A 26,483-nucleotide genomic window follows, 5' to 3' on the forward strand; every position below is an offset into this window, starting at 1 on the left:
CTACCATCATAGACTCGTAACCTCTTTACACATCTGGCAACACGCAGCTTAGGGCAATCTGGAAAAAGAGGGTAAGTAACCAACCAAGATTTTGTACATCATGATATTTGAAAAGTTCCTGAGTAAATACTCTACACGTTAAGTCCAGGGCTCTGATGTCCGAGATATGCCTGAATGAGATGAGGCAGGGAAGAGTAGCTAGCCTGGCTGAAAGCTCCTTGTGTGAGAGATACTTATTGGATTGCCAAGACAAGAACAAAATATGAACCATGTTAACGTCCCACAAAACTGAAAATCTGGGTTCCGGAGGAAGGGAAAGGCATATGCTCTTATAATGCTTCCTCTCCAAGGGATATTCCCCAACTGGGTGAACATCAACCAGCAAATGGCCAGTGGATATCACTGACCTGAAGGTATTGATAGACCTATAAGCAAGTTCTTCCAATGTCAAAGATGCAAGGAAGATTAGGATGTGGATATTTTCTGTTCCCCATGGGGTTCATACACCAGCACAGCCATCGACCCCATGCGGACCTATAATGCTGGATGGTGCTATCTGCCTATGCCATGGAGAGGAGGGCCGCAGGCTTTCCCTAAATACCTGGGACTATCCAGCATTCCTTGTAATCTTCCATGACATTAGAGACTGAGATCCTTCCAACACTAGGTGATGAGGAAGGATACTGTTCATTGAGAGGACGCTGCTCATTGACGGATGCTACTAGACTTGTTGTGAGAGGACGCTGCTTGTTGAAGATGCTACTGATGAGAGGACTCTGCTCATTGAGAGAGGATGTTGCTTGTTGAGGACGCTGCTTGTTGAAGATGCTGCTGATGAGAGGACACTGCTCAGTGAGAGAGGATGTTGCTTGTTGAGGACGCTGCTTGTTGAAGATGCTGCTGATGAGAGGACACTGTTCATTGAGAGAGGATGCTGCTTGTTGAGGAGGCTGCTTGTTATAGGAACACTGCTCACTGCAGGCTGCAGGAGGAATCCGCTCATTACGCATTTCTCGCCTGACTGAGGAGGGTTGAGTGGCTTGTGGACTGTGACATGATGGGTTCAGTTCATAGTGCTGGTTCATGTGTGCCAAGGAGGATCGGTGAGGCCCCCAGGAGACAAGGTCAAGCCAGTGATTGGTTGTGGTGTAGGTTGTCACGTGGAGGTCGACGCATAGGGGGATTTTGTTCTTTGCCCCCTCTTGGGAGCGGCCCCTCCCCTTAAGAGAAACGGCAAGTGACCCTAATCAGCCCAAATGTCCCAAGTTGAACCGAGTGATGCCAAACAAAGTTGAGTGGTGTTTCACAAAATTCCTCATCCCGCCCTAATAAGTGCAACATGGAGGTGAAGTGATGAGGGAAATCAGCGGAACCACTGAAAACTAGTGAGAGTTACTGATAACTAGTGGAGGGGGGCACATTGATGATTTCAGTTCAGGTAGCCCTGGTGTGGAAGCAGCCATTCTAGTGAGTAGGAGCAGCATGTACCCTGTGGCTCTGCCTGATATTCCCCTCCTTGTGTCCTCCTGTGTCCTCTAGTGTCATACATCAGATCAGGAGCAGCTGGATTGATAAGACTGACAATATTTGCTGCTTTGTCAGGCAAATACTTGGGATTTGTGCTTCAGCTAGACTATGTGGAAAATCTAAGGAAAACCTTGTTTTTTACCTCATAATTCACCTCATAATCTGTGGAAATGAGCAGGCCATTTATGGCAGAATGTGTGCTGAGATCTAGGTGGAATGGAAGTGGCAGCAGAAGTGCAAACAGGGCAGATTGTTGCAATTTGCAGTGAGAGTTGAAATACGTGCAGGTAAAGAGCTACTAGGAGGTGGGTGTTAAACGCCACCAGCTGCAAGGAAAATCAACACCTGACATGATAGAACTTGCTGCCACTTCTCCTTCTGAGAAAGGAGGCCTTAACATGCTGGACTGTATGAAGGAAGGTGCTGGGGTCACAAACACTTCTAGCTTATCTCTTCATTCTACCTTCGTCAATAGTGGCGGTGATCCATTTAAATGCTCCATCAAAAGTGGTGTTGATGTTGTTGTTGGAGGTTATCAGGAGAGCATGGTTGCCCATTTGGCTGTGGCTCAGGTATGCCTTCAAGTGGGGTCTAATGATGGTGCTTCGCCTTTAATAACCCGAGCTCATTTGGACAAGTCATTTATTTCTGTGATGGATCCGGGGTTGCAAACAACTGTAGGTTCATCAGTAAGTACTCCCTCGCCTGAACCTATCATATCTATTACTAATTCTGGCACTTCCTCTTAAGAAGCAAATAAGACTCAGGTTTTAAGGCACAGGCAGACATCTATCAGGCTGGTTGGTGGACTACCATCTTCCTTATGAGATTTTGTTGCAAGGCACTTCAAAGTCAGAAGCCCAAGCCTAAGACCTTGACCGATTGAAGAGGAGAGGTAAAAAGCAAAAGTAAAATCGACGTTGATGCTGAAAATACTGAAAATAGATTTCCCCTTTTTGATTCTCTTCCCCTAGATGCTTTAGATAAAAAACAACTTTTGGGAGATGTTTTGTCCACTAGGTGATTCTGATGTTGCTGTTTTGCCAATGGTTAAGGAGAGTGAAGTAGATCATTTATGTTCCTTGCCTGAGTGTTCTGGTCAAGGCTCTGGGGCCTGGATTTGTTAGGTCTCTCCAATATGAAAGAAGGGGTCAAAGCCCAGAGGGAGGGTTCCTGGACCTAGACCCCAAGATCATCATCGTCCCCAATACATTTGACAGGAGCTGGGATTGGTTTAGCATTGATTGAATCGGTAAGCAATCTGCAGCATCTTTTGCTGAGCATGAGGAGCTTGAGGAATCCACTGTCGGTCCCATGAGGAGTACTGATGAAGACAAACAAGACAAACCTGAATTAAGAAATGAGATTTACTCCAATAACTCCCTGGGAAATGTTAACGATTTTGCCCAAGATCTGTCAATGTTAAATCTTCTTTCTTTACAGCAAGTAACTTTCCAGGGACTGTTAAAAGCTCTGCTCTTAAATAACACTCAAAATGTTAAGCTTATCCAACTGCAGGAAACCATTAGTAAATCTTTAAAGGATGGAGCTAAATATGTTTCTGAAGGAGAAGCACCAAAGGGTGGTATTGACAAATATGGCCCATTGTCCATTTCCCAAGATGAGATAAATCTCCCTACTGATTTCATAAATGTGTGATCTTTGCTTCAAGATGTCCCTATCTAGTCCTGAGAAGAGGAAGTGTATTTGGGGAAAAAAGGATTGTATTTAGGTGTACTGTTACTTCACTGTGGTTAGAGGGCAGAAAGAGAGATCAAAAAAGGAGGGATGTTAGAAGTTTTAAGGACCATTTGAAGTCATATGATATATCTCTTCCAAGCCAATCTGTTGAGTCCTTAACCTCAAGGGCCGCCCCCAATACAGTGAAAAAAACACAAATTGAAAAAAACTGGCTGGGGTGCAATCGGGCAAGAAAGGTTTGGCGAAACAGGCAAAGTGTTTGTGGAATTGGAGAAGGAAAAGCAAAGAATACATAACAGTGATACATGTGGTTATTGGCAGTAAACACTGCAAAAATGCTAGGAATATTAGGATTGCCAAAAACACTAAAGTTTCCTGGGGTAGTTCTTCTCCAAACTCTGTGGGTATAAGTACTGAGTCTACTAAAAGAACATTATTTGCAGGTCCCAATAGTGTTGCCTTAGCTCAGATTGGCGATAATTGCATGCAGATGAGACCTCATGTGTTATTTCTGAAGGCACAATCTAGAATGAACAGGAGCAAGGCAGTTAGCCAACCCCTCAACAGGTCAAAACTGCTAAATGTATTTGCCAACATTAAAAGATAAATGCGGCAAAGAACTTAGTGGAAGCTGCAGGTCCAGCCCTGGCGGCAAACGGCATTAGTCTCTGTGCAGTTAGCACAGTTTTTAAGTGAACATGGTGGGTTAGAACAGAACCATGTCTATTTCTCTGGGCCTCAAGGTGTAAAACATGGATCAGTTGTTGAGAGGAGTTGGTGGGAACATGATGGCTTGCAATATAAATAGTTGCTATAACTTTCTCCAATGATAGAGATAAAATCAAAATATGTCCCACAGTTTGTAGATTGATGAGTCAAAGAGGGAACGTGATCACAGTACTCGGGACATGTCCCCCAGAGAAGAGAGAGTTAATCCTTCTAAAACACCCAGGATTGCTACTTTCCCTCGTGGAGTGTTTGAAGGGGCAGATGAGATTGGTTTATAGGAGACAGGACATCCTCGTCAGGTTTGTGTCCTGGTACGAAAATTCATGGATTCAAAACATTTATAGAAATGGAAAATCATTGAGAGATTTTGATGAATAATTCCATTTTATTACTCCAGGACACCTGGCTGCTGGGGTGCCCCCTTTCCTTAGTCGAATTTTAACCTTTCTGCTTGGAAGTAGGCCAAGAGACACTGGAGTGGTATTGTAGGTTTATAAAGCAATTATTAGCCCAGTTTAAGCTAGCAAAAGTGGGTGTGCACCTAACTAATAATCTAAAAGGTAAGAGGTATTTGTGGTTAGACGATGAATGTTGGGAGTGTAGAAGGATGGCAAACAGTAGTCTCTGCCACTCAAAATTAAATCCAAGTAGTACCAGTCTAAGAACAGCAATAATGGACACAAAAAGTGCTTAATTAAATCTATACACTCATAAAAGATAGAGTACTGTAAGTTAATTTGGGAGCCAATACTAGCTACTATGGTTGACATGGATTGTAAATGGTTCTGGTAACTAGTAACCTTCTCGTCAACATCTTCTCTTGAGGCCCAAATAAGCAAGGAAGATTGTTTTGTTTTTATCGCCTCCTTACATAGGGGTGGAAGCCCTGAGAATATGTCAGTGGCGTAGGCCAGTTTTCAAGTAAATACTGAAGCGATTACTAATGCACAGACAGCAATAATCCTGTTTGAAATAATTTAAAACATGAGATCCTCTAGGGCAGGCCGCTTATATGGCCTTCCAGGTGTAATATTTAAAAAAAAACAGGGAAATGGGATACATTTTGAGCGGGTTCTTTCAATGGGTATCATTGACTGGTTCTTGCCCAGAGTTTTGGAAACGAGCTATAGGGGGCCCATTCATGAAAAGGGCAAAATGGACCAGCCTCCTAATTATCAAGTGATTATTCTTTTAGATATCCCATCCAAACTCTATGCCCAAACACTGTCAAAACATCTAGCGGTCTGAGCCTTAGATGCTGGATTGATCCCACCGGAGCAAGGAGGATTTAGGCAGAAACATTCTAGGATGGACCACTGTTTCACACTGTCGGGACCTGCAAGGACGTCCATGGAGTCAGTAGGTGGCCTTTGCTGCTGCTTCATTGACTTCCGAGCAGCTTTCAACAGGGTATATAGAGTTACACTATGGCATAAACCACAGCAGTGGAAGATATCTGGAGCCCTCTTGGGTCTGATGAGGAATCTCCATAGTGGTAACTGGGTCCAGATTGTCCTTGATGAGCTTGGAAGCATGACTAGGAAATTTGGAATGAGAACGGCTTGAGACAGGGATGCATTTTAGCACCCCTGCTGTTTAGTTTGTTTATTGCAGAACTCCCCCAGACATTATGCGATACGCATAGTTATTCTCCAAAGGTAGGAGATAGGCACAATAATTGCCTCATGTACGCAGAAAATCTGGTGGTAATGGAGCTCACAGCAATAAGGCTGCAGTGGATACTTATTGCACTAAATGCGTAGTGGCTTACTTACAAGCCCTTGCACCACCAGAACATCACTTTTTCTCATATTAAAAGTGACGTAATAAGCCACTCACTGGAACGCCTACTCTACATATTATTAGCGTTAGTTTGCTCTCATTTGTGGCGATTATTTTATGCGTAAGCTATTGCTGGAAAAATGGCAATATCGGATGTTTTCACCAGGTTGAGAATGGACTGATAATTTAAAATGAGTGAACAAACTATAGGTTTAATGAACATTTTAATTAGAAATTAGCATTTAAAATTCACTGAAAAACCATAGATTTCAGGGACGTTACTTTGAAATTCACTTAAGAAACCATAGGTTTCAGGGACGTTATAGATAGAAATTAGCATTTAAAAAACCTTAGAAATTCACTGAAAAACCAATAGGTTTCAGGGACGTTATAGTTAGTTGGACATTTTAGTTGTACAAAACCAGAGAATTTTGAGTGTTATAGTTAGTGGAGCTAACTATAACTTGCGCCCCCGTAATGCACTGCTTATGACGTCACATATTACATCACTCATGCCATGGTCAGTGTAATCAAAAATGACTTCACTGATGACATCTCAAATGACATCACTGATGACATCACTGATGACATCATTCATGTCATAATTTGATGCACCTCCTCACACCCTAATATAACCTTTGATACACCCGCTCTAAAATACAGACTACCATTTTAAAAACCATAGACAAATCAATAGCAGTTACTATGCACCCACTGACTAATTCCTAGCTATACACACACATTCATTTATTCACCCATACAGTTACTCATACATGCAGTCACTCATCAATACAGCACTATTATATGTACTCATACACCATCACTCATCCATAGAGTTATTGACACACCTAGCTAGACATGTAAATAATCAATTACACTGCCATTTACTCACCTATACAGTTATACATTCACTATTCAACCTATTCATACAGATACTAACTTATACTTACTCTCTTATACAATCACTGACATAAGCACACACTCATTTATAGTGCCACTCTCACAATTACTCACTCTCACATATGTAATGTAATGTAATGTAAAAAGTATTTATAAAGCGCAACTAACACCTGGCGGTTACTTGGCGCTCGAGCATGAAGAGGCAAACAGTCCGCGGGGCGAAGAGCGTTAATTGTAGGCATTACAGAACAAATGAGTTTTGAGGAGGGACCTAAAACGAGTATAGGGGGAAGCAAGCCTTATGCCTAAAGGAAGTGTATTCCAGAGGGAAGGAGCAAGAAATGAGAATCTCAGTCCTCCCTGTTTCTTACGTTTAAAACCCGGGACCTTGAGTAGGGCCAGGTGGGAGGAACGGAGGTTGCGTGAGGGGACATATGAGTGCAGTAGTGAAGAAATAAAAGACGGGCCCATTCCGGCCAGGGACATAAAAATAATACAACCTAGTTTGAATTTACAACGCTCAGAAACGGGAAGCCAGTGGAGGGATTTTAACAGAGGACGGATTTGTTGGTGCTTAGGTTAGTGGTAAATAAGGCGTGCGGCCTGATTCTGAACAATTTGCAGCCTCTTCAGTTGGTAGGCCGGAATGCCCACATAGAGGGAATTAGCATAGTCTACCCTCGAGATGACTAAATCTAGCAGCACCAGGGTAAGGACCTCAGTGGCCAGAAAACGAGCAATCTTTCGAATTTTCCGCAACTGAAAAAAACTGGAGGAGACTACAGCATTGATCAGGGGATTCATCGTGAGGTCGCTACTGATGATAACCCCCAAACTTTTTGCTGACTCGACTGGACTGCGGGGGAGGACCCAACCTCACAGGCCAAAAGGTGGATTTCCATAGGTTGGCAGCTCCCCTGACAAGAACCTACTCTGTCTTGTCGGGGTTAAGCTTGACGTTGTTGACCCCCATCCAGTCACTAATGTGACAAAGGGTAGACTGAAAATCGTTAATGGACTGGTCCGAGGAGTTGATATTAAAGACCAGCTGAATGTCATCCGCGTAGTTAAACGCGGTGACATGGCTACCTCGCAGGGAACGAATAAGGGGGGTCAGGTATAAATTAAAAAGGAGGGGGGATAAGGAGGAACCCTGCGGGATGCCACATGTCAGTCCGACCCTATCAGCAGAAAACTGAGAAAGCCGGACCGCCTGGCGGCGGTTGCTCAGAAAGGAGCGGACCCAGTCAAGGGCGTTACCCGAATGCCAGCCTCCCTGACACGGTCGACCAGAATATCATGGTCGACCATGTCAAAGGCGGCCGACAAATCAAGGAGCTCCAAAACCTGGTCATTTATATGCTCAAACACTCACATATACTGCCATTCACATGTGTAGTTATTCACACATATACCAGTGAGACATACATTCACTCACTAACACACTGATACACACACTCACTCACCTATACAGCTATTTCCACATGCACTAGTAAACCCATACACCCAGTAAATTATCCACTGACACCTGTAGGCAGAAAGTCACACACTGCCCACCCATCCACGCACACAAACACTGAGGCACCCATACAGATACTCATGCAACCAATAAGTAACCAATATAGACAGCCATGTACCTAATCGTCAACCCATGCAGCAGATTACACAACAACTGTGAGACTGATACAGACATTCGCACATTTTCGTCACTAACCCCATGCATTCAGTAAGGCACATTTAATCATTAACTTATAGTCAGTCACATACCTATTAAATCATTCACCCCTCCATTCTAAACCAACTCATTCTTCAATACACCTTGGCATTATTATGTATAAAATATAGTTTAACTTTACAGAAACACACATTCATTGGAGGATGTCAAAGTTGATGTCATTTGAGATGTCATCAGCAGTGCATTGCGGGGGCACGAGTTATAGTTAGCACTAGTAACTATAACGTTAGAATTTCTCTGGTTTTGTACTAGTGAAATGTCCAACTAACTATAACGTCCCTGAAACCTAGGGTTTTTTCAGTAAATATATAAATATATTAAACATTAAATACATAAAAAGTATCAGTAAAATAATTCAAATTGAATATATATAATTATTTTTTAAATAAATATAACTATTATACTTATTTACAAAAAGAAAACATAGAGATACATTTATATATATATATATATTTATTTACATACATCTAATTAAAATAATATTTTACATTTATATTATAATGTAATAATGTATTTGAAGTGCAGTAATATAAGAAATACATATATACATATACACATATACCCAATAACATAAAACATAAAAAATACCAATTTAATTACAAATGAAAAAGTAAACTACATAAACAATTTAAATTTACTAAAAATATATTATATATTATAAACACTTAATAATTATAATTGTTATCATTTGAAATACATAAACATATAATATTAAAAATGCAAACAATAGAAACAAAACTGTAGCATTCTACAAATAATACATATACTCTACCCATTCTAATTTATACAACAGTAGGGAAAGTGTTGGCATAAGTAGGGTTAAAAATATACTACTCCCTCCCCACGCAGTGCATCAAGAGGTGTAAAATTTACTATTCCCAATCCAATTAGTTATGTTATGTTATGTTAACAATGGCTTGTATAGCGCACTGACACCGGTTGGTTTCCTGGCGCTGTAGAGACAGAGAACAGTCAGAATTGGAAGCCTGCGGATTTAGTAGTAAGCTTGTTGGTAAAGCCAGGTCTTTAGGGATTTCCTGAATGACATGAGGTTGGGGCATAGCCGGATCTCAAGGGGGAGGGCATTCCACAGACGAGGTGCCAAAGTGCCAAATCTGCAGCCGCCCGAGCGTTTTCGTTTAAAGGATGGAATTTGTAGAAGGCATTGGTGAGCCGAGCGAAGGCTTCGGGACGGGGCATACTTTATAATGATTTTGTGATGAATTTAGGGCTTTTGCAGTAGAGTGCTTTAAAGATCATGCAACTGACTTTGAAGGTACAGCGTTGGGCAACCGGGAGCCAGTGAAGTGTTTTCAGAAGGGGGGTGGCAGAATGCCATCTAGGCTGGTTTAAAATCAGTCTTCCTGCCTGATTCTGCACCATCTGAAGTCGTTTCAGAAGGAACTGGGGAAGGCCCAGATATATCGAGTTGGCGTAGTCTATGTGAGAGATCACGGTTGCGATCACCACCTGTATCAGGGCTTCGTGGGTCAGAAGGCGGCGGACCTTCTGGATTTTTCTCATTTGGAAGAGGCACTTGGAGACCACTTGGCATACTTGCGTTTCAAGAGAGAGGTTGCTGTTTAAGGTGATGCCAAGCGTCTTTCCCGATGATGAAGGGATCGGAGCTTGGCCCATTTCTGTTGGCCAATAATGTGGGCCCCAGTATTTAGCGCTGTCCCCAGTCAGGACCAGCTCGGTTTTTCCTGGGTTCAATTTCAAATGATTTTGGTTCATCCAAGCTTGGATGAACCTCATTGTAGATTGAAAGAAGGAGATGGACGTGTCTGAGTTGTCAATTGTAAATAGGAGCTGTAGGTCGTCCGCGTAATTCAGCACCGTTACCTGTTTGTCTCTAAGAGGTTGGATTAAAGGGAAGATGTAGAGGTTACACCACATGTGATGGCTTGCTTGATGCCCACTAAGTTGCCCAGTTGAACTGCCTGGGAGCGGTCTACTAGAAAGGACTTCAGCCAGCTGGCTGCCGTGCCCGGATGCCAGCCTGAGAGACACGGTCGATCAAGATGGTGTGATCGACCGTGTCAAATTCAGCTGACAAGTCCATGAGCACTAGAGCCTGTGGGATGCGATTGTCTGCACAGTCCCTAAAGGTGTCCATTACTGCCACTACCACCGCCTCCGTTGAATGGGCTGGGCGAAAGCCCGCCTGATGTGGATCAAGGCAGTTTGATGTCTCAATGAAGTTGGACAGGCAGTTGGCAACATGAGCCTCCAACACCTTTGCAAGAAAGGGAAGAAGGGAGATTGGATGATAGTTTGCATTGCAGGTCGGGTCTGCGCCCGGTTTCTTCAGGAGGGGTATTACAATAGCTTCTTTGAATGCGAGGGGGACTAGTCCAGTGGCCAAAGAGTTGTTTAAAAGGGTACAAGCGGGAGCCAGAGCCGGAATAACTGATAGGCAGTCTTTCAAGATATAAGGAGGACATCTGTCAGATGGGGCGCCATATTTTACTCTTACCAGTAATTCCTGAAATTATTCTGGGGTGATGGGAGGGAACCTGCTAAATAAGTCGATAGTGTTGGGCTTGGAACTGAAAGGAGAGGACTTGAGGTTTGTGGAATACTGGCTTTGATGGCCGTGATTTTCTCTGTAAAAAAAACGTTCAGTGAGTTACAGAGAGCCTGGGTTGGGGGCAAACTGGGTCGGACATTGTCAAGGTTGGTTAATTCATTCAGAATAGAGAAGATGTCCTTAGATTTGTTGGTTGAGTTGGCTATACTGGAGGAAAAGTAAGCAGTTTTAGTAACTAGAATAGATTTCATGTAGTTCTTCCTGGCAGAAATGTATCAAATGTTAGCGTCAGGGACGTAGTTATGACGCCAGCATCGCTCAAGTTGTCGAAGGGCAAGTTGTTTTGCTTTTAAGTCAGGAGAGAACCATTTTTGGGCATCGGCGCGCCGGGCCAGTTTGATCGTCTTGTATGGAGCATGGACGTCGCTGGCTGATTGCAGCCAAAGAGAAAGACTGTTTTCTGCTATATTGATATCAAAGTTATGGGAGGGAATGGAAGTGGCAAGAGTTTGTAGGAATTCCAGCCTATCTAGGGAATTCCAGTTCCTAGCTCTCCCACCCGTAGCTGTAACGGTGGACTTTTTAGGGGGATGGATGAGATTAAATTTGATAAGGAAATGATCCGACCATAGACACGGAAAGGTGACCGGGGTCGTAACTAAAAGAGAGTTGGTCCAGACCTGGTCCAAAATGTGGCCTTTACAGTTTACAGATACTCCGGATCACCGACCGACCCCTGCCCACACCACGTCTTCAACAAGGCCGACTCCACCATCGCACCCCAACTCCGGAACATAATCAACGCCTCCTTCAACACCGCCACCTTCCCGGAGAGCTGGAAGCACGCCGAGATCAGCGCCCTCCTGAAGAAACCTACAGCGGACCCCACCGATCTCAAAAACCTCCGCCCCATCTCGCTCCTCCCTTTTACTGATAAAGTCATCAAGAAGATCGTCAACAGACAGCTGACCGCCTTCCTCAAGACGAACGGATCCCTCGACCCCTCGCAGTCCGGCTTCAGAGCCAACCACAGCACCGAGACCGCCCTCATCGCAGCCACCGACGACATCCGGACCCTGCTCGACAAGGGGGAAACAGTGGCCCTCATCCTCTTGGACCTCTCCGCTGTGTTCGACACGGTCTGCCACCGCACCCTAGTCCAGCGCCTCAGCAACATCGGTATCCAAGAGAAGGCACTGGAGTGGATCACCTCGTTCCTCGCCGGAAGAACACAAAGAGTCCGCCTCCCCCCGTTTCGCTCCGAGGCCACCGAAGTCATCTGCGGCGTCCCGCAAGGATCTTCACTCAGCCCCACCCTCTTCAACATCTACATGAAACCTCTCGCAGCCATCGCACGCCAGCACAACCTCAACATCATCTCTTACGCCGACGACACCCAGCTGATCCTCTCCCTCACCAGAGACCCCGACACGCCAGAACCTGCCTACACGAAGGGATGAAAGACGTCGCAGAGTGGATGAAGGACAGCCGTCTGAAACTGAACTCGGACAAGATGGAAGTCCTCATCCTGGGATCTTCGCCCTCCGCCTGGGACGACTCCTGGTGGCCCCCAGCCCTGGGCACCGCACCCAAGCCAACCGACCACGCAAGCAACCTGGGCTTCATCCTGGACCCCTCCCTCTCGATGACCAGACAAGTCAACGCCGTCTCCTTATCGTGCTTCAACACCCTGCGTATGCTTCGCAAGATCTTCCGCTGGATCCCGACCGAGACCAGGAAGACTGTCACCCAGGCACTCGTCACCAGCCGACTGGACTACAGAAACGCTCTCTACGCCGGAACCACAGCCAAGCTACAGAAAAGACTCCAGCACATCCAGAACGCCTCCGCCCGACTCATCCTGGATGTCCCTCGACACAGCCACATCTCCAGCCACCTGAGGAACCTGCACTGGCTCCCCGTCGACAAGAGGATCACGTTCCGGCTCCTCACCCACGCACACAAGTCTCTCCACGACCTGGTCCCCAAGTACCTCAACGACCGCCTGACCTTCTACACGCCCACCCGCCAGCTACGGTCCACCAGCCTCGCCCTTGCAGCCATACCACACATCCGAAGAGCCACCGCCGGAGGAAGATCCTTCTCTTACCTGGCTGCCAAAACTTGGAACTCCCTCCCCATCCACCTTCGGCTGACCCAGGACCATCTCGCCTTCAGGAAACAACTCAAGACCTGGCTGTTCGAGCAGTAGCATACCCCTCCTCCCAAGCGCCTTGAGACCCTCCCGGGTGAGTAGTGCGCTATACAAATGGCATGATTGATTGATTGATTGATTGATTGAGTTGGTGATCGTACATGTTGTTCGTAGTTTAGATTTGTAAGAAGCTCAGTGAGTTCACGCGACTGAGGGCCCTCCAGAGGATCGTTGAACCAGTACTTAAGGTCCCCCACAAGTAGAATCCTAGCATGATCAATGGCTAGGTTGGCAATTTGTTCACTGAGCGCTAAAGGGAAGGACGGCATGTTGTTAGGGGTCTGTACAGAAGGACGCATGCCATAGTTGTGTAGGAAGTATCAATTTTTAGAACCAAATTTTCAGTGTCTGAGAGATTCAGGCAAGTCAGGGCGGTGACGCTCTGGTCGTGACGGAAGATTGCTGCCACTCCCCCGCCAGGTTTGCCGGATCCACGATCAGCGTGAATGATACGGTAGTTGGGTGGCAGTGCTGCTATGATATCTGGGGCAGAGTCTTGGGTGAGCCAAGTCTTGGTGAGTAAGAGAATGTCGAGATGTCCTCGCCTAGTAAAAGAAGGAGGTCCAGGTTGTGTTTCACCATGGAGCGGGTGTTTAGATAGGCTATCGACATGGAATGGGGGCAAGAGTCAGACGCTGTATGAGTAATGGGGCCGACAGAGGTCGTAATGGCGGTATCAAGAAGGGTGGAGCGGTTGACTAGGAGCCCCAATCTCTGGGCTCGATTGCGTGATGGCTCATACAGGTGGCCCTGGCCGTTATTGGTGGCCAGCAGCTCTTCACGGGAGTAGGTAATCTGCCCTATAGCATGGCGTGCCCTGGGGCCCATCAGGGCGCGGACGGGTGCAGATGGGCTTGCCTTAGGCGCGCCCGCTGCGCGTCCGAGATATACACATTTTTATAGAATGCGGAGAAAGGGGCGTGGCCTCACGTCCGTGGGCGTGGCCTGTGGGCTGTTCGAATAATGGCGGCAATGAATGAGATTCCAGCCCGCGACAGCGCTTGCATCCGCTGTGCGGGATTAGCCAGATGGGAAATAAAGTGCAAAGTGCCCAGAAAGTTACAAGTGTACAGGTAAAAACATTAAATGAGAATTAGCAATGTTTTAAAATTTTGAGTGTCTCTCTCCCGGGGATATATGATGTTACAACGCGTATTTTTACAACGCATACCGTTATAACGCATTTTTTACAGCGCGAATACTGTTACAACGCATGTTTTTACAACGAGTACTATAACAACGCAAAATAGTACTTATTTAGCAAAAATACCATTACAACGCAATATATAACAACGTATACCATTACAACGCATAAATAAATATATATTTTTTTTTTTGTAAAATAAAACCTGGCACGGGATGCAGGGAAAATAGGGGTTTTGGGTGGGGAAGTGTATTAAAAATCGGTAAGAAAAACTACCATATTATTACGAATCCTAATTAATTATTTAATAAATTAATACTCGAGTATTACATTTAATACTCGAGTACTTACATTAATACTCCTCGTGTTAAAATTATATCATTTTTCGTAATTACATTTTTTACAACTAAAACAAACGAAATTTTAATAATGTACACAATATGTATTTTTTTAATATTACAACCAGATATATATAATTCATGGACGCCATTTTGAATAGGTATTGTAATTTATGTAGTCCTACTATTATTTCAATTAATAAATACCACAACACATTATCCAAAATGGATGCCAAAACGGCTGATATAACGCTATGTAAATTACTTATAAATAATGTTTAAATTATACGTTTACACAGAAATAAATGTAAAATTAAAACCCAATTGTAGCGCATATTTTTATGAATAAAACTGAGTTACTAAACCAAACTTATAAATAGTAGCCAGACACCATTTTGAAACTAGTTGATTCTCAACTACCCGAGAGAGCAGACGTGAAATCTGAACATCTGACCTTTTCACCCTTTCATATCAGTTAGACTGACTGAGCTACTGAGCAACTGAATAAAACGATTAACAAGTAAGTAACGTTTATCGAAAACGTGAACAAAATATATATTTTTTTTAAAAATGAATCTGAATTAAAATATTAGTAACTATCCTTTTTATTTAAATTTTAATTAGATGTTACGAAAATATTACTGGGAATTTAAATGAGTGGAAAAATAAAACTCCGTTTATTTTAAATACGATAATAAATAATTAATACTTATTTTTTATATTACTCATAGAAATCACTTCCAATCCAAGGAAAACGTGAGACCTAGGATATAACATTTCTTTTGGAAAAAACGAACCGTTTTTCAAACTTAGAAGAAGGTACATCATCATTATTCATTAAACGACTTTATCATGCATTACTCAAAAAAGGTTGCATTAAGAATAAATATTATAATTTTTTTTGACAGAAATTTTACTTCTAAATTACATTCCGGATCATAACTGCCCCAAAAAAGTTTATCGACATCTTTAAAAAAGGTAATAAAAATATTTTCGTGACAAACTAAATACAGCATTTTTAAGCAAATATAAATCCAGTTGAAATGGAAAATATTATTCTAAAATAGTGCATTAATTCTATGTTTCTTGAATTAAAAAACATCTACACTTTAAGGAAGTAAAAAGTCACTTTCTTCACAAGTTATAATTCACACATTTTTTACCAAACATTTTTTTTTTAAGGACACATCTCAGCAAGATCTTCTAAAAGATCTACTAAAACCACAAACAATATCAGAAACCCATCTCAGGAAAGAAAAGATCCAATTCGAAAAGTAAGTGAAAATCAGTTTCCATTATACACATATGAATAAAGCATGAATACAAATATATGCAGATTAGTGTAAAGCTAGTAATAACTATTCCAACTTTATTTAATTGCTGCAGTAAGAAAAGTGCAGGATACACTAGAGGTGTAAATTAATATTCCACCTCCATGTAAGTGCTGCAGTAGGGAAAGTGCTGGATAATCTTAAAGTGTAAATTTCTATTCCAGCTCCTTGTAAGTGTAGCAGTAGGGAAAGTGCAGGAAAATCTAGAGGTGTAAATTACTATTCCTACTCCGGGTAAGTGCTGCAATAATGAAAGTGCAGTTAAGTGTCGAGGTGTAAATTAGTATTCCTACTCCGAGTAAGTGCTGCAGTAGAGAAAGTGCAGGATAGTGTAGAGGTGTAAATTACTATTCCAACTCCGGGTAAGTGCAACAGTAGAGAAAGTGCTAGATAGTCAAGAAACCTATAAATTATTATTCCAACTCCATGTAAGTGCTGCGTTAAGAAAAGTGCAGTATACTCTATAGGTGTAAATTAGTATTCAAACTCCATGTAAGTGCAGCAGTAGGGAAAGTGCTGAATAATCTTAAAGTGTAAATTACTATTCCAACTCCCTGTAAGTGCAGCAGTAGGGAAAGTGCTGGAAAATCTAGAGGTGTAAATTATTACTATTCCAACTTCTGGTAAGTGCAGCACTAGGGAAAGTGCTGGATAATTCACAGGTGTAAATTACTATTCCAACTCAATGTAAGTGCAGCAGTAGAGAAAGTGCTAGATATTTTAAAAAACCTGTAAAATAATAATCCTACTCCATGTTAGTGCTGCATTAAGAAAAGTGCAGGATACTCTAGAGGTGTAAAATAGTATTCCAACTCCAGGTAAGTGCAAAAGTAAGGAAAGTGCTAGATAGTCAAGAAACCTGTAAAATAATATTCCAACTCCGGGTAAGTGCAGCAGTAGGTAAAGTGCAGACCAAAAGTATATTTCCAATAATATAAATCTAAAATTGTGCATTATTTCTATGTTTCTGAAATTTTAAAACATCTAAACTTTAAGGAAGTAAAAAGTCACTTTCTTCACAAGTTATAAGTCACACATTTTTTAACAAAACATTTCTTTTTAAAGGACACAACCCAGCAGGATCTTCAAAAAGATCTTCTATAAACAAAAACAATATCAGAAACCCATCTCAGCAAAGAAAAGATCCAATTCAAAAAGTAAGTGAAAATCAGTTTTCATTATACACATATAAATAAAGATTGAATACAAATAAATGCAGGATAGTGTAAAGGTACTGATAACTATTCCAACTCCAGGTAAGTGGTGCAGTAGAGAAAGTGCAGGATATTTTTAAGGTGTAAATTAGTATTTCAACTCCATGTAAGTGCAGCAGTGGGGAAAGTGCTGGATAATCCACAGGTATAAATTACTATTCCAACTCCCTGTAAGTGCAGCAGTAGGGAAAGTGCTGGAAAATCTAGAGGTGTAAATTATTACTATTCCAACTTCTGGTAAGTGCAGCACTAGGTAGAGTGCTGGATAATCCATAGGTGTAAATTACTATTCCAACTCGATGTAAGTGCAGCAGTAGGAAAAGTGCTAAATTATCTTGAAGTGTAAATTATTACTATTTCTACTTCAAGTAAGTGCAGCAGTAGGGAAAGTGCAGCATAGTCCACAGGTGTAAATTACTATTCTTACTCCGGGTAAGTGCTGCAGTAATGAAAGTGCAGTTAAGTGTCGAGGTGTAAATTAGTATTCCTACTCCGGGTAAGTGCAGCAGTAGGGAAAGTGCAGGATAGTGTAGAGGTGTAAATTACTATTCCAACTCCGTGTAAGTGCTGCAGTAGGGAAAGTGCAGGATAATCTTAAAGTGTAAATTACTATTCCAACTCCCTGTAAGTGCAGCAGTAGGGAAAGTGCTGGAAAATCTAGAGGTGTAAATTATTACTATTTCTACTTCAATTAAGTGCAGCAGTAGGGAAAGTGCTGGATAATCCACAGGTGTAAATTACTATTCTTACTCCAGGTAAGTTTTGCAGTAATGAAAGTGCAGTTAACTTTGTTGTTATTTTAGTATTCCTACTCCGGGTAAGTGCTGCAGTAGGGAAAGTGCATGATAGTGTAGATGTGTAAATTACTATTCCAACTCCGGGTAAGTGCAGCAGTAGATAAAGTGCAGATCAAAAGTATATTTCCAATAATATAATTCTAAAATTGTGCATTATTTCTATGTTTCTTGAATTTAAAAACATTTAAACTTTAAGGCAGTAAAAAGTCACTTTCTTCACAAGTTATAAATAACACATTTTTAACAAAACATTTCTTTTAAAAAGACACAACCCAGCAATATCTTCAAAAAGATCAACTATAACCAAAAACAATATCAGAAACCCATCTCAGCAAAGAAAAGATCCAATTCAAAAAGTAAGTGAAAATCAGTTTTCATTATACACATATGAATAAAGCATGAATACAAATAAATGCAGGATAGTGTAAAGGTGCTGATAACTATTCCAACTCCAGGTAAGTGGTGCAGTAGAGAAAGTGCAGGATAGGCTTAAGGTGTAAATTAGTATTCCAACTCCATGTAAGTGCAGCAGTGGGGAAAGTGCTGGATAATCCACAGGTGTAAATTACTATTCCAACTCCCTGTAAGTGCAGCAGTAGGGAAAGTGCTGGAAAATCTAGAGGTGTAAATTATTACTATTCCAACTTCTGGTAAGTGCAGCACTAGGGAAAGTGCTGGATAATCCATAGGTGTAAATTACTATTCCAATTCGATGTAAGTGCAGCAGTAGGAAAAGTGCTAAATTATCTTGAAGTGTAATTTATTACTATTTCTACTTCAAGTAAGTGCAGCAGTAGGGAAAGTGCAGCATAGTCCACATGTGTAAATTACTATTCTTACTCCGGGTAAGTGCTGCAGTAATGAAAGTGCAGTTAAGTGTTGAGGTGTAAATTAGTATTCCTACTCCGGGTAAGTGCAGCAGTAGGGAAAGTGCAGGATAGTGTAGAGGTGTAAATTACTATTCCAACTCCGGGTAAGTGCAAAAGTCGGGAAAGTGCTAGATAGTCAAGAAACCTGTAAAATAATATTCCAACTCCGGGTAAGTGCAGCAGTAGGTAAAGTGCAGACCAAAAGTATATTTCCAATAATATAATTCTAAAATTGTGCATTATTTCTATGTTTCTTGAATTTAAAAACATCTAAACTTTAAGGAAGTAAAAAGTCACTTTCTTCACAAGTTATAAGTCACACATTTTTAATAAAACATTTCTTTTTAAAGGACACAACCCAGCAAGATCTTCAAAAAGATCAACTATAACCAAAAACAATATCAGAAACCCATCTCAGCAAAGAAAAGATCCAATTCAAAAAGTAAGTGAAAATCAGTTTTCATTATACACATATGAATAAAGCATGAATACAAATAAATGCAGGATAGTGTAAAGGTACTGATAACTATTCCAACTCCAGGTAAGTGGTGCAGTAGAGAAAGTGCAGGATAGGCTTAAGGTGTAAATTAGTATTCCAACTCCATGTAAGTGCAGCAGTGGTGAAAGTGCAGAATAATCTTAAAGTGTAAATTACTATTCCAACTCCCTGTAAGTGCAGCAGTAAGGAAAGTGCTGGAAAATCTAGAGGTATAAATTATTACTATTCCAACTTCTGGTAAGTGCAGCACTAGGGAAAGTGCTGGATAATCCATAGGTGTAAATTACTATTCCAACTCGATGTAAGTGCAGCAGTAGGAAATGTGCTAAATTATCTTGAAGTGTAAATTATTACTATTTCTACTTCAAGTAAGTGCAGCAGTAGGTAAAGTGCAGCATAGTTCCAAGGTGTAAATTACTATTCTTACTCCGGGTAAGTGCTGCAGTAATTAAATTGCAGTTAAGTGTCGAGGTGTAAATTAGTATTCCTACTCCAGGTAATTGCTGCAGTAGGGAAAGTGCAGGATAGTGTAGAGGTGTAAATTACTATTCCAACTCCGGGTAAGTGCAAAAGTAGGGAAAGTGCTAGATAGTCAAGAAACCTGTAAAATAATATTCCAACTCCGGGTAAGTGCAGCAGTAGGTAAAGTGCAGACCAAAAGTATATTTCCAATAATATAATTCTAAAATTGTGCATTATTTCTATGTTTCTTGAATTTAAAAACATCTAAACTTTAAGGAAGTAAAAAGTCACTTTCTTCACAAGTTATAAGTCACACATTTTTAACAAAACATTTCTTTTTAAAGGACACAACCCAGCAAGATCTTCAAAAAGATCAACTATAACCAAAAACAATATCAGAAACCCATCTCAGCAAAGAAAAGATCCAATTCAAAAAGTAAGTGAAAATCAGTTTTCATTATACACATATTAATAAAGCATGAATACAAATAAATGCAGGATAGTGTAAAGGTGCTGATAACTATTCCAACTCCAGGTAAGTGGTGCAGTAGAGAAAGTGCAGGATAGGCTTAAGGTGTAAATTAGTATTCCAACTCCATGTAAGTGCAGCAGTGGTGAAAGTGCAGAATAATCTTAAAGTGTAAATTACTATTCCAACTCCCTGTAAGTGCAGCAGTAAGGAAAGTGCTGGAAAATCTAGAGGTATAAATTATTACTATTCCAACTTCTGGTAAGTGCAGCACTAGGGAAAGTGCTGGATAATCCACAGGTGTAAATTACTATTCCAACACAATGTAAGTGCATTAATAGGAAAAGTGCTAAATAATCTTGAAGTGTAAAATATTAAATCCAACACCGGGTAAATACTGCAGTAGAAAAAGTTTTGCTTAGAGTAAATGTATTATTTATTATTCTAATTCTATATAAAAGTTATATATAAGAAAATGCAGAATAATAAAGAGTTATACAATAATAATAGTGGTGCAATAGGAAAAGTACATACAAATCTAGGGGAAAATTTTTTTTATTCACAAACTTAATATTTTTTTTCTCTCTTTTCAGGAAATGTCTACACATCCAACAGCTAAATATATCTCTTCCAGGAAAGGAAACCAACTACTTAATCATGCAGGTTACATTTATTGTAAGGATAGGTTAAGTAATCCACGGATTCATTGGAGATGCGTGCAATACCATACAACTCGTTGCAGCGGCAGAGCGGTTACGGTCAATGATATTATTGTAAGAACAACTGACCATAACCACTCTGCCTCTGCAATGGAAGTTGATATTAGAGAAACAGTTAATGAAATGAAAGCTATTGCAAGCACCTCCAATGAATCCACAGGATCTATTTTGAGACAGGTTGCACAACATGTCCCTACTCATGTTGCTAGTAATATTCCAACTATTCATAATTTGCGTAGAATTATACAACGTCAAAAGCAGGCAAGTAATACTCAAGTAAATACGCCACATAGTTTTTCTGATATCAATATTCCTCACGAACTTACAATTTCTTTTGCTAATGAACCTTTCCTACTGCATGATAACGAAAACCCTCTAAAGCGTATTTTAATATTTAGTACTCCACGTAACCTTGTAAAGCTTGAAACTAGTGAAATTTGGATGATGGATGGGACGTTTAAAAGCACGCCCCATCCATTCACCCAAATTTATACTATCCACGCAAAAATTAACAACAGTGTAATACCCCTAGTGTATAGTTTGCTGCCTGATAAGACTTCTGCAACTTACACAGAATTTTTAGCTGTGATAAAATCTATAACTAAGCAAAGCCCTAGGAAAATAATAATGGATTTTGAATTGAGCATGATTAATGTGATCACCAAAATGTACACGGATACCCAAATTCAAGGGTGTTTTTTCCACTTTTCCCAGGCATTCTGGCGTAAATTACAGAAAACACCCTTAGTTACAGAATACTCAACAGACAGCAAACTTCAAGTAGAATTAAAAAAATTAACAGCTCTTTGTTTTGTCCCTCCCGAAAGTGTAGACGAGTACTACACTGCTATTACAGAATCTGATTATTATTTAACAAACGAAGACAAATTGGCACCAATTCTAAATTATATGGAAGACACATGGATTGGACACCTAGGCAGATCGGGTCGCAGGAGGAAGCCACGTTTCCATGTGGAGTGGTGGAACTGTTATTCGAGTTGCCTACAGGGAGAGGCTAAAACAAATAATGCCATTGAGGGATGGCATAACTCCTTCAATCATTTAATTGGAAAACCCCACCCTAATTTCTATTCATTTCTTGAAACTTTGAAGAAGGAGCAAAGCTTTCAAGAAATGAGACTATCACAAACTCTCACAGGTAGTCTAAACTCACGGATTACTCAAAGAACTAAGGATATGTCTGAACGACTATTGGGACTTTTACAACAATTTTCGTTGTGTGTGGCTCTAGATTACCTTGAGAATCTTGCTAACATCCTTACTTTTTAAACTGTTATTCACATTACTTTCCTGCTTTTATCTAAATGTACTCTCTAATTTAAATTGGCATTAAACCTTTTTACTTAAAAAAATTTCTAAATTTGATGTTGGGTCATTTTATTTTTTTTTTTTAGTAATTTTTTACCAACAATTTGTAAATAAACCCCTTACATGAATCACTTTTTTTAAAAAAAAATTTAATATAATTTTTTTAAAAATTGCAAATTAAATATTTGCTACCCTAATTTTGTGACAATATTACTAATTAATTAGAAATTACTTTGCAAATGTAATAAATGCATTTTTAATAACTTTCAAAACTGTTCTTTCAAAACTACATCATAAAATTGTTGATAAAACTATTTTTTTAAGCAAAATAGTGATATTTCCATGAAATTACAAATATGTGCTAAATGTTATTATAGACACGAAAATAAATCATACATATATTAATCTCCTTTCTTTTCTTCAAAAAGCGAAACACAATCTGGCCTTTTCAATGTTAAAATCCAATGTAACCTGATATTCTCAATCCAAATATAGTAACTCCAACAAAAACCATAAATATACACTTCACCTTATTTTTATAATAACGGTGAACATTAATTCTGCCTTTAAATATAATAAAGCAAGCAGAATTATAATCAAAAATTTTTAAATAAAAATTAATGGCAAACAATATAACCAATCATAATATCACTTTTTTGCAAATATCACAATATTTTGAATGTCCAACAAAAACATTATTTTTTTAAAAAAGAACGAATAAAACATTGGAAATATCACTGTTTACATTTGAATAATATTTCATCAACAATTACGTGACACTAACTTTGTCAAACTCTTTTTTTCTAAACTTTAATTTCACTCGAAAATGCATTTAAATACATTGCATACATAATTATATTTATTGTATATTAATTACAATATAAAACACTTTTACATCATTTCATAGAACTAATTATTTCATTAATCTAATTACCGATCTTCCCCACGCCCTCCGACCCAACATAGGCATATTCTAAAAATAAGAGTAGCGACATGTTGTTTTAAGAACATTTTTTTCAATTCGAGCAACCTCTACTTAACTTATCCTTAAAATAAATGATAATCTTTATTTGATTTACAATATTATTTAATATTTAAATGTTTTCCTACCTGAACGTAGATCAGCGTCCTGCTGCTTCCTGCTGCTTCCTGCTCCGGTACTCCACAAAATGGCCGATGACGCTCGCGTAAACGTAATGACGTCAGGATATGCTGCAACAATAAACAAGGGACTACTGTACATTTATATTTAAGCGATTATTTACAATAAAGTTATTTTTTTTATATTTTTACATGAATATTAAAAATGTTCAAAAATATACATTAAAATTTAAAAAAATAGAAGTTTATTTTAATATATTTCTTGAATAAGAAAATAAAATTTTTACTTACTAAAACACAGTTTGTTCGTTTTTATTTAATTAATGCATTGTATATTTTCATAACTATTTTCATGTAAAAATTGTACTTTCTTTTCTTACCTGTTTTCTTCTTTCTTTTCTGTTATTTTCTCTTTCTTTCTATTACTTTACTTTGCTTTAATTCCGGACCGCTATACATATATCAAGGTATCATGAAAATAAATGAAGGACAAATGTATCCATTGAAAACAATGTTAAACCGTGGGAACCATAATATTATAATAATTTTTCACAAATATATTATTTTAAAATATATTCTATTTATAAACGTATAAAATATTAATCTGTTTCTTTAATTCACAATTTAATTTTTTTAAATATAATCTATTATCATTTTTAAATAAATGGATTTATTACTATTATATTGTATAATACCAAAATTAATACTCCAAATAATTATACATACAATAAATTTAATAATTTTAAATACAATATATTTATTTAATTTTTTTTACATATATAAATTAGTTATATAATACTCAAAATAATACTCAATTTTATTATTATTAACTTAATAATATAAATATCTTATAAATTAAAACAAATATATTATTGACTAATTTTTACATATTTAAATTAATATTATAATAGCCAAATTAATAATCAAAATAAGTATACATACAATAAAAATATTAATTAATTTTTACATATTTTAATTATTTTTTTAATACCCAAATTAATACTCACATTATTTATTATTAATAATATGTTATATTTCACATAACTATATTTATTCTCAATTAACATTTACCATATTAATTACTATTAATAATAAATTAAAATTATAAATATAATAAAATATAAATAACATAGAATATAATAAAATAATTATTTATTTTTTACATATTTTTATTAATTATTTAATACACAAATTAATACTCAAAGTATTTATAAAAACAATATATTCTAAAATAAATTTTTACATATTTAATTTAGTTCAATAATACCCAAATTAATACTCACATTAATTATTATTAATAATATTTGATATTTCACATAACTATATTTATACTCAATTAACATTTACTATATTATTTACTAATAACAATAAATTATAATTATATTTATAAATACAATAAAATAATGAAATAATTTTTACATATTTTAATTATTTTTTTAATACCCAAATTAATACTCAAAATATTTATAAAAATAATATATTTTAAAAATATTTTTAACAAATTTAAATTAAATATACATATATATTACTCAAATATATTGACAATAATAGCCTTCATTAACTATACACATATCATACAAAATGCGTTGTAAAAGTACATGCGTTGTAACAGTATCTGCGTTGTAACAGTATGAGTTGTAAATGTATGCGTTGTAATAGTATTTGCGTTGTAAAAGATGCGTTGTAACAGTATTGCGTTGTAAAAAATGCGTTGTAACAGGTGTATACCCTCTCCCGGCATCCGCCTCAGGAGTGTCGGTAGTCTCAGCTGGGCTTGTACTCAGCACGGCTTTAAGGAGAAAGGGGCGTGGCCTCACGTCAGTGGGCGTGGCCTGTGGGCTGTTCGAATAATTAGTGGAACACTAGGTAAAGTGTTGGATTTTGGAAGGGTAAAATGTACTCTTCCCACTCCAATAAATTGAACAGTAGAGAAAATGTTGGATCGTGGAGTGGTAAAAAATACTATTCCCACTGCAGTCAGTGGAACGGTAGGGACAGTTTAGGGTTGTGGAGGGGTAAAATTTACTATTCCCACTCCAGTCAGCGGAAAAGTAAGGAAATTATTGGGTTGCAGAGGGGTAAAATGTACTAATCCCAGTCCAGTCCCTTCAACAGTAGAGTACATTTTGGATTATGGAGGGGTAAAATTTTCTGTTTCCACTTCAGTCAGTGCAACATTAGACATAGACTATTCACTTCAAGAAAATTTAATTATTTAAAAACTATACTCAATAATAAAAAATATAAATACTTAAATATACAATATCAATATATATATATGTGTTTAATACATATCATAAATTAATACAAATATTTTAATTGAAATACCAAACCATATTCTCAAAACAACAGCCATAAAATACAATGTTATTTACAAGTAAAAAAGAGCAACACAATTAACACATACAATAATAAATAACATCATACAAAATAATGAACTATTTTGTTATTACTTAATAAACGTTCAACCCTATACCTCTGTAAAGTAGCCAACAAACATCTAAAATGTATTCATAAAATTATGATATTTACACATTTTACATAATTAAATATCTATAGAAATGAAATAATTAACGAATATTAAAATATTAATATATATAATTACCTTTTCACCATTTATTCGTGCAAAACGAACAACCCACACTTAATATATACATTTAAAAAATCTCAATAGCATAATTTACATAATTATCAATAAACCATTTAAAGCCTAATTTTGATGAGCTTCTCATTGCTATTTCAGTTTCGACTGCCGCATTACGATGCAGGCGGTCAATAGTGAAACTGGCTGGTCATTCCGGTTTGATTCCAATGGGCTCAAGGGGCCATTGGCCAGTCAAAGGCGTGCCCGTAATCCCTATGGACGGCAGTTCCTCCATATGGATTATGATGTCGGTTTCCAACAGGCTTTCCATGTCGGGCTTTCCGGCATGGGAAGGCTGTTTGAAAGCGACATTGGGGGGCCCTAGCAGGTCCCCTTCACCCTGCTGTCTCCTGTTGGGGGCTGAGGGGGCACCTATGGTGCCCCCCTCCTAAACCCTGCACCATGTGGCAGGCACCCTGAGGTGTTTGCCACACAGTGCGGGGAT

The 26,483-nt window shown here is 38.8% G+C and overlaps 2 protein-coding genes across 2 annotated transcripts in view; one reads left to right on the forward strand and one right to left on the reverse strand.

The window, feature by feature from the left end:
- The window catches only part of LOC144774116 (vomeronasal type-2 receptor 26-like), a 62,573-nt gene extending 61,563 nt beyond the window's left edge, over positions 1 to 1,010 (reverse strand). The window contains exon 1 of the mRNA XM_078659141.1: positions 602 to 1,010. Within this exon, the coding sequence (XP_078515267.1) occupies positions 602 to 1,010 (409 nt within the window). The remainder of the gene's footprint in view (positions 1 to 601) is intronic.
- Positions 1,011 to 1,877: 867 nt separating this feature from the next.
- Positions 1,878 to 26,483, forward strand: part of LOC144774117 (uncharacterized) — a 33,730-nt gene continuing 9,124 nt past the window's right edge. Inside the window, exons 1-4 of the mRNA XM_078659142.1 lie at positions 1,878 to 2,099; positions 2,971 to 3,112; positions 20,121 to 20,212; positions 20,839 to 21,800. Coding sequence (XP_078515268.1) covers positions 1,878 to 2,099; positions 2,971 to 3,112; positions 20,121 to 20,212; positions 20,839 to 21,800 — 1,418 coding nt within the window. The remainder of the gene's footprint in view (positions 2,100 to 2,970; positions 3,113 to 20,120; positions 20,213 to 20,838; positions 21,801 to 26,483) is intronic.

The sequence above is a fragment of the Lissotriton helveticus genome, chromosome 8, assembly GCF_964261635.1.
Source record: "Lissotriton helveticus chromosome 8, aLisHel1.1, whole genome shotgun sequence".
NCBI lineage: Eukaryota > Metazoa > Chordata > Amphibia > Caudata > Salamandridae > Lissotriton > Lissotriton helveticus.